The sequence below is a fragment of the Hakea prostrata genome, chromosome 11 (assembly GCF_041222555.1).
Source record: "Hakea prostrata isolate BN-2017 chromosome 11, UWA_Hpros_2, whole genome shotgun sequence".
Lineage (NCBI taxonomy): Eukaryota > Viridiplantae > Streptophyta > Magnoliopsida > Proteales > Proteaceae > Hakea > Hakea prostrata.
Window position 1 is genome coordinate 1,441,523 of NC_142610.1, and position 12,422 is coordinate 1,453,944.

At 38.8% G+C, this 12,422-nt stretch overlaps 1 protein-coding gene across 1 annotated transcript; it reads right to left on the reverse strand.

Annotated features, from left to right (window-relative positions):
* Nucleotides 1-1,482: 1,482 nt before the first annotated feature.
* LOC148999522 (tRNA (guanine-N-7) methyltransferase) lies at nt 1,483-11,635 on the reverse strand. The gene is made up of 8 exons (XM_089140499.1): nt 11,148-11,635; nt 10,994-11,047; nt 10,677-10,752; nt 10,039-10,118; nt 9,797-9,846; nt 9,623-9,707; nt 9,322-9,420; nt 1,483-2,190 (listed from the first exon to the last, which is right to left on the reverse strand). The coding sequence occupies exons 1-8, from the start codon at nt 11,412-11,414 to the stop codon at nt 1,966-1,968; spliced, it is 936 nt and encodes a 311-aa protein (XP_088996625.1). The 5' UTR covers nt 11,415-11,635; the 3' UTR covers nt 1,483-1,965.
* Between the last annotated feature and the right edge of the window lie 787 nt (nt 11,636-12,422).

The window sequence follows — 12,422 nt, forward strand, 5'->3', positions numbered from 1 at the left end:
GATTGGAAATTTATCTGGTAGGTTAAAACACTACCCAAAGTCAAATAATTTGTTTGGAGGGGGGTCGCAGGAGGTTTAGCATCAGAATCAGCTCTTCAAAGAAGAAACATACCATTGATTATCATGTACAAGGTGCGGTTTTTCAAATGAGTCCACTCCACATATTCTGTATGAATGTTCATTTACAAAAGCATGCAGGTTTGCAAGCCCAGTGGGCTATAGAACTCATTCTCATGGTCAATTTGAGCTACATCGGTGGATTCAAGAGTTTCAAAGGATCAATGTGGGCTCAAGCACCAAGACAAAAGAAGCCCAGGGTTTATGTTTTCATGTGTTTGGTATATTTGGGATGTAAGAATGACCATGTGTTTAATAGGAATAAGTGGACTCCAATTGAGGTGCTCCAAGCAGCACCCAAAGCATGGATATAATTTTATATCAGCAAAGCCCATCGTTCACGAGGCCCATACTACTTCAGCTTACCAATCCTCTCTATCATCTTAGGTGGTAGATCAGCATACATGGACCCCTCCCCAACTAGGCCAGGTAAAGATAAACAAGATGCAACATTAAAAACTAGTGGGGACTTGGGTGGTTTGGGAGCTGTAATCAGGAACCATAGAGATGAGCCCTTATTGGCTGAATCCCAACGGGTCAAACGGCCCTTTTTCAAGACTCATCTATGGGCGAAGCATTAGCACTAAAAATAGGCTTATTACATGCATTGGGTGATGGCTTAGATGAAGTATTAGTCAAATCTGATTGTTTAGAATTGGTGAAGTGCTTAAACAACCCTTCCACGAATCTAGCTCCAGTGCATTCTACATCAATAGTGGAAGACATAAGGCACCTGAAGACTTTTTTCAATTATTGTAGTATTGATCATTGTTACTAGGAAGTCCAATACTGTAGCAAACTTTCTAGCCCGGAAAGTCTAGTCTATTTTGAACTTGCATAGCTTATTTCCTCTCCTTGGTTGCAAGTTTTATACTCTCTTCCTCTCTTGGCCACTCCGGCTGAATAATAAGGACTGGTTACTCCAAAGAGCTCCCAACCCCCTCGCCATTTTCCCCCTTTTTCATGGAGTTTGGTGCTTTGTTTTCCAAAGGCCCCTAATGGGTGGTTTTTCCTTTTTTTCAATATTTCTTATTTGTACGGTAAATGTCATTGACCAGGCTGAACCTGACCCAATTAGGCAGAGTTTGACAAATTACCACCCGGATCAGGGAAGAGTATTCTAACCGTGATGGCGTGATGCTCATATTGCCAACAAGAGATAAGGATGGCTAGACACCAACAACCTTCAACAAAAAATAAAAAAATAAAAAAAAGGACTATTACCTCATACCATAGGAAAAATTGAATTCATGATCTTTTCACTAAGAGTATATTGATCATTATCAACTAAAAAACCCTTTTGAAGTCATCAACCTTCAAGTTAGGCCATTTTAGGCACACCATGGAAGAGAGAGTATTTTTTTTTTTGTCAAAGGAAATTGCATTGAAAGTCATCTGGGGAAACTCTCCTGTAAATCAAAAGAGATCATCTAACATAAACATAGGGGGCATCTGAAGCCAAACCCAATTTAAAGAGAGCAGCCTTGCTCTACAACCAATAAAGTCGGCTGAAGCAACAAAAGATCTATGAACAGAAATGAAAACTAAGTACTGAAATGAAGTGCTGATTTACCAAAAAAAGAAAGAAAAGAATGAAGTGCTGATTTTCCTTATTTCCTGTAGAAGTCCATGACTTAACCAGTCCAGGTTCCGTTGGATCCCATTGGATCCCATTGGTGGAATCAATTGCAACCTCACAGCCTGAACAGATCAGTAACCTCGAGATGTTCAGTGACCTTGCCAACAGCATGCCATCTCTGATGGCTTGCAGTTCCACTGTGATGGAAAGAGAGTCTACAACTTAACTTTGCCATCTCTCAACAGAGAATTTGTGAAATTTGCATACAGCTATATCCGTCTCTGGTACATCCTCCTGTATACCTTTGCTCCTCCAAATTCTGCATGGATCTCTCTTTCAGTCCGTATTCCCATTGGGTTGGTTAAGAGCCACCCCTCGTTGTCACATGATACACTAGGGTCAGTATCTGTAATATGTTCAAGCACATCAGAATGGGAGTCAAACTGATTCCTCATATCAAGTGCGACTTCAAACACGTCTGACTGCAGGAAAACCTATTCAACCACAGTAGACATAATAAAAGGTAGACATCATAAATCTGAACAGGGCTAGAAAGTGCACACAGATAATTTACTGTTGGAATGTAAAACTTAAAAGTAGGATTTCAATTTCCACCCACAGGCTGAGTCTCGTTAAAGGGTTGATATTGCAGCTTAGATTTAGTAATTCTGGTCATTTGTAGAAATCTTCATGGAATGGCTTAATAGCAAAAGGAGGGAGCAAACTATCTGTTCTTTATAGAAATTAGCAGTATAATATCACTAGCATTGAAAGGAATTCTTAGGCCATCTCTTGTCAAAAGTTTGACTTAAATCAAAATCAAAAGACACCATTCATCATCATAAACAACCATATCAGAACATAATCCGACTACAACGACAGAATGGAGAAACTGGCGAGATCTCCCCAAAAGTTTGGCCCAAATTAAAATCAAGACAACTAGTTCACCAAAAACAACTAATGAAAACCCTGCTCTGTTATGACCATGAAAGAAACTAACTGAAAAGATGAACTAGGATTCAGAAACAGAGAATGCTAACCGTTGCACAATGGATTATAGAGCTATTTGGGTCTGCTTGTAATTCTGTTATATCAAAGGGGCCTTCTAGTAATTTTCTTACTTCTATCGTGAATAGAACATGGCTGTGCTCTCTCAAGTCACAATCATTATTTTCCACCATTATTTTCCACCTTCTCTCTTGTTCACTCTTTCTACATGATATTAGAAAGAGTAAAGTGGAAACTCCTCCTAGGACCCCTATCCTGAACCGTAACACCTATGCACCACCAGCTCTCTCCTCTCCACGTTACTAATCAGCCTCTCCACCACCTCTCTTACACATCTCAAACTGTTTTTTCTTCTTTTTCCATTCAGTAAAAGCCTTCCTAGACCACAAGGAGTCTTCCTAACTCTTTCTTCTTCTTTGTCTCCCACTGTGGCTGAGAGTCACTTGACTCAATTGTGTTCCACCTTCTTCCTTGGCTACTCTAATATTTCTTTAATTCTGTTGCTGCTGCTCAAAAGTTTCAATCCTCTACTCATGATAAGGGTTTTTTATTTTGTTCCCAGTTGTAGCTGTTGAAGATGCTGTTCATAGACTCATTCCTCTGCTCCTCATGGTAAGTGTCCCCCACCCCCGGGTGGTTGCTGCTGCTAAAGAGGCTGGTCACAGCCTTTACATCTCCTTCCTACCCTGCTCTTCAAGGCAAGGTGCAACAGAGAAGGGAAGGAAAAGGGGAAAAAAAGAAGTTGCCGCCACTGGAGACACTCCTTACAACTCCATATCCCCTTCTTCCACTGCTCCTTATGTAAGTTTTTATTAATTCTTTTCTGTTGCTGGTGTATCAGAAGCTACGATAGATCAATTTAGAGTCATCTATCTTCTTGATCAATCTTATATGTTTCGTGCCACACAGCCGTATGATTCGTTGTTGTCACCTACAAGAGATGTATTTGAAATAGCATAAGTGTTGTTCTTAATAAGCAATGCAAAAACAAGACGAACAAACACACCCGCAAGCCAGGGGCACCCAACAGGCGCCCCGCGGCACCGGGCCGACAAAAGCGGGTGACGAATTACTTATACAAAAAATCTGTAGAACGTGTCTCCCAGAAAAATGAGGAAAATGTTGGGGTAAATGGCCTTGGGCCCATGTTGCAAAGGTGAGGATGCCAAGATGGATGTGAGAAAAAATGGGGGGGGAAAAAAAGGGAAAAAAAAAACGGAGCGATTGGTGTTTAAAATATGTTTTAAACATACTGTGTGTGTGTGTATATATATATATATATATATATATATATATATATATATATATATATAAAAAAAAAATCCATTTTTCCAAGCCTTGATTATTGTCATTTTCAGTTGTTGTCACCTAAAAGATTGATTATTGTATTTTTGAAATAGCATGAGTGTTGATTCTTAATAAGCAACACAAATAATTATACATTAGATATCTTAGATATATCATAAATGTCTTGACCACCCTGACTGCACATATTAGGGCATGTTAATACCTTAAAAAAAGTGTACTCGAAATGTCTCAGTTTGGATCACATTCCATCCATGACTATAGTCATACAAAGTGCACATGGTCAATTTTTCTAACTAGTTTTCCATGCTTAAATATCAATGCATATATCACAAAAGTGTAAGGCAGAATGGTGCTTTCTGTTGCCATATTTTTAACTAGAACCTGATACTAACCAATTTGGTCAGAGAAACTTATCCCATTCACATATTGGATTATAGGAAAATTCTCCACAGTAGACCTCAAGTTCCTACGTCCTCAAGAGTATTTTTTTAACCAATGCTTCCCTAAAACTTACATGTATAATCAAAGGAATAACACACATTGCTAAATAACCAATTCATTGGATGATGCACTCAGTATACGATTCCTACATTTGAAGTTTGCGGTGAACCACTCTACCATATGTTTGTTTCGGTGAAGGATCATCAGATTTTTCAGGTTTCATTCAGAACAAGTGCAATTGCGAGTTCTGTGAATAGGATCATGAACAGAATAGGATCGCAACTGAAATATTGAGGATACTTTCTTTAAGGATTAAGATGACCTGATTTAAGCAGTCAAGCTGGTTTATGTTTGAACCTCTAAGATCAAACAGTCACTAGCCACTAGGGTGCATCCTCTTTGATGACGAATGAGGGTGTTCCAGGTTGTATGCATTGCTAAAAACAAATAGATACAGGGAAGAGAGGAGGAAAGAAGACGATACTATACAACAACAAGAAGCCTTTTCCCCAACTAAATGGGGTCAGCTACATGGACCCTTGCCTTCCAGACAGCTCTATTTGAGGCCATACCAGATACAAGGCCTAAGTTATGCATAATTTCTCACCACTTCTCTTAAAGTTATCATAGGTCTATCCCTAGTTCTTCTAGTTCCTTCAATCTGGATCATAGTTGTCAAGCCGTTGCCTAGGCATCTAGGCAGGCTGTATCATTGTAAGGTAAGCCTTGCCTTAAAGTGATGTGCATAAGGCAAGCACCTTGGCTTCCAAGGCATCGTCTCGGACACCTTAAGAGCCAAGGCGACTGCCTAATTCAACTTTTTCTTAAATTTTTTTTAACACAAAGATGCTAAATCAAAGGTTGGTATTGTAGATGCTAATCTAACCATACTAGTTGGGTAATGTACTACAGGTACATGGAATCACCTATGTATTTAAAAGGAGAAAAAAAGGGGGAAAAAAACCTAAAAACCTTTACCTTTTTCACACGATACACCAGTAACTAGACTCACCACTTAGCCTAGGTTTCGCTATTCCCTCTCAACTCTTGACCTTCTTCACATCACCCGACATCTGCATCTCTCTTCTCCAGCAACAAGAGCTCCACTCTAGCAACCCTCTTGCTCAGGTGAAGTTTTATTCTAGCAAGGTCCTTCTCCATTTTTATTTTATTTTTATTTTATTTTATTTTGTGCTTCAGTGAGCCACAGAATCACTTTCACAGTCGTCACTCCACTTCGGTGACCCTACTACACTCCGGTGACTTCCTTTACTTGGCACCATCACCGTGACAGTCACTCTACTAGATTCCAGCAACCTAGCTCCACTCCAGCGAGGTGTTTTCCCTGAAGAAGGTATATTCCAGTGAGATTCTTTGCTGAAAACCTTCTTTTTGTCTATTTATTGCTGCTATGAGGCACATAAGCACCTTCAAAGTCTCCATGAGGGTTCATCTCAAGTGCCGATCAGATTTTTATTTTATTTTATTTCAGTACATGTTCTCTTTGTCCTATAGGTTTTCTTCATTCCTGGCTTTTATTTTTATTTTTTGTAAAATTTTTCATCAAAATCATTGTAGGTTGCTTATTCTTAGGTTTCTAGTGGGCTTGTATTCCTAGAACTCCTCCCTCTATTCATCTTCTCCAACTCCGGTAACCTTTTTTCCCATCGGTTCCTTAATTCTGTCTTCTACACTTCATCATGTGGAATTTAGTTATTATCTAATTTCTTACATTATAGGCCTACTTGTAATTGTTGGGGGTAAGACTGCATAGGAAAATTCATCCCCACCCCGCCTCTGCTTGTGCGAAAGCCTTTGGAACCAGCGTTGACCTTTTTTAGTTCCCTCAAAACAAATGTTTCTATTACAAGCAGCTAGTTCTGTTCATAGCCAGATCAAATTGAGCTGAAATTTTTTGAAGACTTCAAGCTCCACTGCTTACTTGTCAAGTTTCAGCCAAAATAGATTTGGCAATATGGAAGAACAAACCATTAAGTATGAAAATATCCCCACTAACAGGGTTTGAATAATTAAACTTTGACACATGGCAAATCCAGGTCACTCCCTAGATATCCAAACTTAGGAAAATTACACATCAGCCATAAACAAGCTATTTTTACACCCATATATTGCTGTGCACTTCCATAAGACCTTTGATCCCTAGATGCAATGAACAATAAAGCAAAAAGTGAATTTAATGGGAATAGTCACCATGCTTCTACACCAGTGAAAGTCTATTTAGAGAAGCTGGCAGGAGAACATTATTTATCCATTCAGGCTAATTGCAGTTCAAGATTCCAATAGAAAAGAGGTTTGTGCCCATCCATGGCTCAAGATCTTCTATCCATCCTAATTTCTTTAATATTGTAGAAACACTACTAGTAGGCATAAAAGTTCCACATAGGGCCCTCATAGATGCCTTGTACCATCAAAGAGACACCAATATGCATCTTGTCTGATAATGTGTAAAGGCCAGTAGATGAATCACCACAAACCATGGGGTCTTTCAAGAATCTGAACCCAAGTCCGTGGATCGGCATTCTAATTGTGCATCCAAAAATATCTATATGTAAATACGATCATAGTTGCCTAGGCATTTAGGTGTTTGAGAGGGTAAAAGACTAAGGCATTGCCTACGCAACCAAGATGACAGTGGATGCCTAGGCAAGACCTTGGCAACTACTCATGCAATAAAGCAAAAATCTATCCAGCTAGTTTCCCAAGTTTTTACAAACCATCATCTCTCTTTGTTCTCTTTCTCCCTTTTTCTCTGCTCATATACTTTACAGGATGTATGGAGCTGAAACCAATTCATTTTAATAAAGAATAATAGAGCAAACATTACATAAGCAATAGTCAAATAAAATAAAATAAAATGAACGTACTGTTCATGCAAATGGTACCATGGTACTAAATTTCTGTCGGTCTTCTCGAGCCTACCGAGACGACATAAGGTCTGAAACGAAATTCAGTTCTCTGGTGAAATTTACCAAATTTAAAGGGGTTTTAATTGTAAATTGTAATTTCTAATTTGTAAATTGTATTTGACTTCTCAATATTTATTCTATTATTTTAATGAAGTTTCAATGTTTTCTTGTAAATCCATGTTTAGATTTATGAAAATACATGAACCAGTTTATTCTGCATGCAACAGGGCATGTGCGAATCAAGAAAACCAGTTTGTGTTAGGTTTTAGTAAAAAAAAACAGCATTACCATCGTGTGTATTGGCCTCAAATTAGGTTGTACACCAAAAATCAGACCCTAAAACCCACTGAAACATGCAACAGAAACAACGGTATAATGGTGTACCATGTTTCGCTGAAATTTCGGCCGAAATCTAGATACAAGTCGAGACGAGATCTCAAATTGTGAACAATACTCAGGACACATTAACACAGCCCCTCAAGCTGAAGCATGGATGTAATAATGCCCAATTTGTTACAAATACAATCCAGTCCCACACTCACCAAAGACTTTGTAATCACATATGCAAGTTGCTTCCCTGCACAAACATGACAAGGAGAAACAAGCTCTTGATGAGGGATTTGATAGTGTGGACCCAATGCAGCTTTATTATAACAAGATGGCTGCCATAAGTATTGCACGATTTAGCTCTTGTGATGTGGCCAATCGGTTAATGTGCTGTTTCAGCTGAATGGCACCTCAAGTCCTAATTCCCACCAAGCCATACATAGGCGGAGAAGTACACTCTATCAGGTTCTCGTAATCCAGAAGGGGGAGATCCAGCTATTTCCAGATCTGCAGGGTCCATTGGTGGCAGAGAAATATTTCTGACTAGCTGTAATGGAAGAACTTATGCTTGGGTTTTGTTTTCCAGGCCTCTTCCCAGCCCTACAAATCAAACATCTTTGGGCATCTAGTCCCATTGTCTGAGTTTCTTTAACATAGCTATCTTTCATAGCACGTTAATCCTACTTTTCATTTTTTATTTAGTTATCATTCAAACTAGGAACTTTTAGCCCACTGACCTCGATTAAAAGAGGAAAGACACAGCCCATCTTACCATTCAGGGATGTCAATTAGGCCATTCCAGGAGACAGCAAGTGCGCTATGGCCGGCACCTTCTTCCTTTGTGTCTCACCGAGTGGAATTTTTCAAGAATGAGGTGATGGTGTGGTGTAGAAGTTGTTTTTGCATCCAAAAAACATGTCCAACATGATATGGCAAATTCATTGAAGTTGATCAATATTTTATCAAAAATAATATTGACTTTGGGGAAGTCACGCCTATTGGGAAAACAGGGGATCAACTAGTAGACATCCTCACCAAAGGCCTTCCTCCCCAGTCCAGTATTTTTCTGTGCAAGCTGGGAATGTGTCTGATACTTATTCTCCAGCTTGTTGTTGATGTATTCTAATGCTGGGAATGATCTGGCAATCAATCTCTCTATTTTCTTTTTATGCATTTTAACCTTCAGCTAGGGCAATTTACTTGGAAAACTTTTAAGTCATGCAGGCAGCCACGAGTGTCCACAATTTCTCCTACAGCCTACTCTCTTCTCCATCCTTCTCTCCTTCAATGTTATTTATTGATTGATCCATACTTAGATGCAAACTGGCTTTGACTGATCATGGTCCCAGACTCCCTAAATATTCATGGATACACTAATTTGTGAGAATAAAAATGGTTCAAATTATGATACTAATGGCAGAATCTGATAATTAAAATTGTTGTCAGTTTAGTGAAAATGTTGCTTTACATATTCAGAAGAGTGAAAAGTTAAAACAAAAGAAATAAAATGTTGAATTACCTACTCAGAAAAGTAGAAAGTAAAACAAAAAGAAACACAAGAAACATACAGAAGTTACACCTCCTCCAAAAGAATAGAACTGCCAAAGTACCTACCTGTCCTCCAGGATGCAGACTCTTTAATATAGAATCAACTATAGGCTTCTGCACAACTCTTCTTTTATGATGCCTTTTCTTGAAATATGGATCAGGACACTGCAAAGGGATGAACAAGGCCTTACATGAGTATGCTGTATGTCCACCGCTGTTTAACATAATAATGCAGAGACCATGTAGAACAAAAGAAACAAACTGGTGTAGTGTGTGGATGGGAAAAATTGAGAAAAATAAAGAGGAAAAGAGGGAGCACAGAGCAACTGTAGCAGAGAAAAGGAAGGCTAAAAGTTAATTCACTCACCAGGATAGTGACTAACATCAAAGGTCCAGGGTAACTGGATACTATTTGTTCAAAAGACACCAAAGCATTTGCAAACATGAAATGCCTGGGTTCAGGAGCAAAATTCCTTAGACACCAATCCAAATTGAAAGTAGCTTTTTTCATTTGCTTGAGAGAGAACCTATGAAAGCTTACACATTATTAAGAGCCAATTCCTTCACCCAAAATTGTGCACGTTTAACCAACTGCAGGTAACCATAACCATCAAGAATGCTACAGTTGATGTAAGAATCAAGCCTAAGATTACATCAATTTAGGAAGAAATGAAAGAGAAAACCACATGAAAGGGAAGGAACTAAAAGAAGTATCAGATCTTGATGTAAGTAATTCATTTCACAAGTATATTAATATCTTAAAATGTGAGATTCAAATCGTACTTTATCACGTATTTCCAGTCCCAAATAATTTTTTGACTCGGGAAATCTTTTTGCGAGCCATATGAGAAACCTGCCACTACCTGGAAACCAAAGATGGTCAGGTAGATGTTGAAAGTCAAAAGTACATTCCTCCCTACCTTCAAAATTTTCAAGAAGACTCATAATGGTGAATTGCCAATAAATCTAATAAAATATCAGCAGGATATGATGAAGATTTTGCAGGTGTGCCAAATAAGCTGTTTAACTGTTCATCTATTCAGAAACTAATGAATAATAATGGAAGCCTTAGGAACTTAGTGGGAGTTGTGAAGGTCCAAAGTCCCTAGCACTCCGGGCAGATACTTGCCCATGAGGGTGTTTTCAATTTTCTTCCTGTTTTCTTATCATTGGGGAAGTAAATAAATCTTCCAATTCAGGAATAATGTAGGTACTGTAATATGGGTTCACAATCAGTAAGTCATTACCTTAATTTATTTAACTGTTCTTTACCTCTCAAGTGGTATCATGGTCTCAACGCGCAAAATGTGGGGAAAGCAAATAGAACTAGTGTAGGTCGAAAGGTAAAAATTATAACCTAACTCTACTCTTAAAATAGAAGACTGGACAGGAAAGAGAACGGAGAAATAGAAAGTCGTTACCGCTTCCAATATCCACCATAAGCGGCAACATGGGGTCTTCATAGACTTCATTCCAGTCGGGAACCTGTACTGGGGTCTATAAAATGAAAAAATTGTGAGAACGAGATAGCTCATTAGGCAAATTAAACCAAGTAAACTGAAATAGAAATGTTTTCTTTTCATTTTTAAACAAAACCCAATAAGAATCTCAGATAAATTTCTCGTTCTCTCCAGAAAATATGTAATTAAACAAGCAGACGACTACCCACTTGATTTAGAGACGCACAAAACACAGAGAAGAGAATACGAATTGGGAAATCAAGAGTTTGAAGCATCACCGTGAAAGTAGTACTGAGAGGGTTCACATGTTGCCGGATTCGAACGTGACCCAACTGTAACAATTACAAGCCCAAGATAAAAAAGCATGAACTACCAAAGACCCATTCATTTGAAGGGGGGCGAAAAGATTAAACGAGGAAGAGTAGGTGAAACCTCGCCGACTTTCTCCTTGAGCTTGAGCTCAGCATACTCTAAAGCGACGAGATCAGGACTCCTTAGCTCGGCTACGCTTCTATTGAATCTGTAGCGATAGCAACGATTATGGTGACGTTTGTTCTTCAAGAATCCAATTCTGAAGTGATCGAAAGTCTCAAGAGTAGTAGGAGTATGATTGAAGATAAGATGAGGGGAGGAGGAGAAAAGGGCTTTCGCAGCCCTCGGAACAACAGCAGCTGAGGCGTGCAAGGGAAAAGACTGCATCGCCACACGTTCACGTCAGACCCTTGGTATGCAATTTCGCGCTCTTTTAAAGTCAGTTGTTTTTGAAACAACTGGGGTACCTCAACCTTCAACGCTCAAAATAGATGCCCAAGGAGACAACTGTTGATAGGGTAGATTAGATCCCTTGAAGTCGGATTCAAGTTCAAGGTGTGAAAACCAGCGACCTTGAGTTTGTTGAACCCAGACTAGACGCACCAGCGAATTAGACAATTTCTCCCTTCAATACAAAAAAAAAATGGTAAATGTTTATACCATTGATGCAGTCATGGAACTATTTTCCGGACCAATCAGCAAATTGGTTTTTTTTTTTGGCCAAAACTGGTTTAACGCTAGTGATTCTTCTTTCTTTTTTGCTTTGTTGTTAGATTGGTGCCTCTTTTGTGTTGTTGGTTGGTTGATTGCGCCCTGCCCTTGGTCACTTATAATCTCTTCCTCCCATTTTCTCCTTTCAGTTAATGAATGTTTTTATTCATATAAAAAAAAAATTCCAGTGAATAATTCTTAAATAAGATTCTACAAAAGTATTTCTATTATAGCATAAACATGCTACTACGGATTACACGAGTGGGGATCATTTCCCCTGACAGGGACCACTTTGTGCCCTCCTACAACTTTACAACCACAAACTATGTGGGACTTGTACCTACAAAAAATAAAATATTTTAAAAAAAAAATCCATCACCCTAATTGGGGGTGCTCTAATTTGTGGTCAATAGCTGTGGTAAACACATCTTGACTCAGATTACACAACTAAATGCTTCCTCAAAAATATGCATAAGGAAAGAAATAAAAAATAAAAAATAAAAAAGAGAACCAACAGGAGTTGGTCTAAGTGGTAAGCAGCTTGGTTCGCTTAAGCAAGGTTCCGATATCAAATCCTTGTGGATGCAAAAAATTCCCGCTGGAAGACTCACCCACCACAGCCAGGTGTGCGCAACGAGTCGAACACCGGTTTATAAACCGGGGTTGGCAAACCAAAATAAAAAA

What these genes read in the sequence shown, in the direction of transcription:
- LOC148999522 (XM_089140499.1), bottom strand. Translation starts at nt 11,414, where the DNA reads ATGCAGTCTTTTCCCTTGCACGCCTCAGCTGCTGTTGTTCCGAGGGCT. An exon ending in CTCTCAGTACTACTTTCACG is followed by an intron (nt 10,753 to 10,993) that starts GTGATGCTTCAA and finishes TTCATTTTATAG; the next exon opens with ACCCCAGTACAGGTTCCCGA. An exon ending in GTCTGCATCCTGGAGGACAG is followed by an intron (nt 2,191 to 9,321) that starts GTAGGTACTTTG and finishes GTGGTTGAATAG; the next exon opens with GTTTTCCTGCAGTCAGACGT.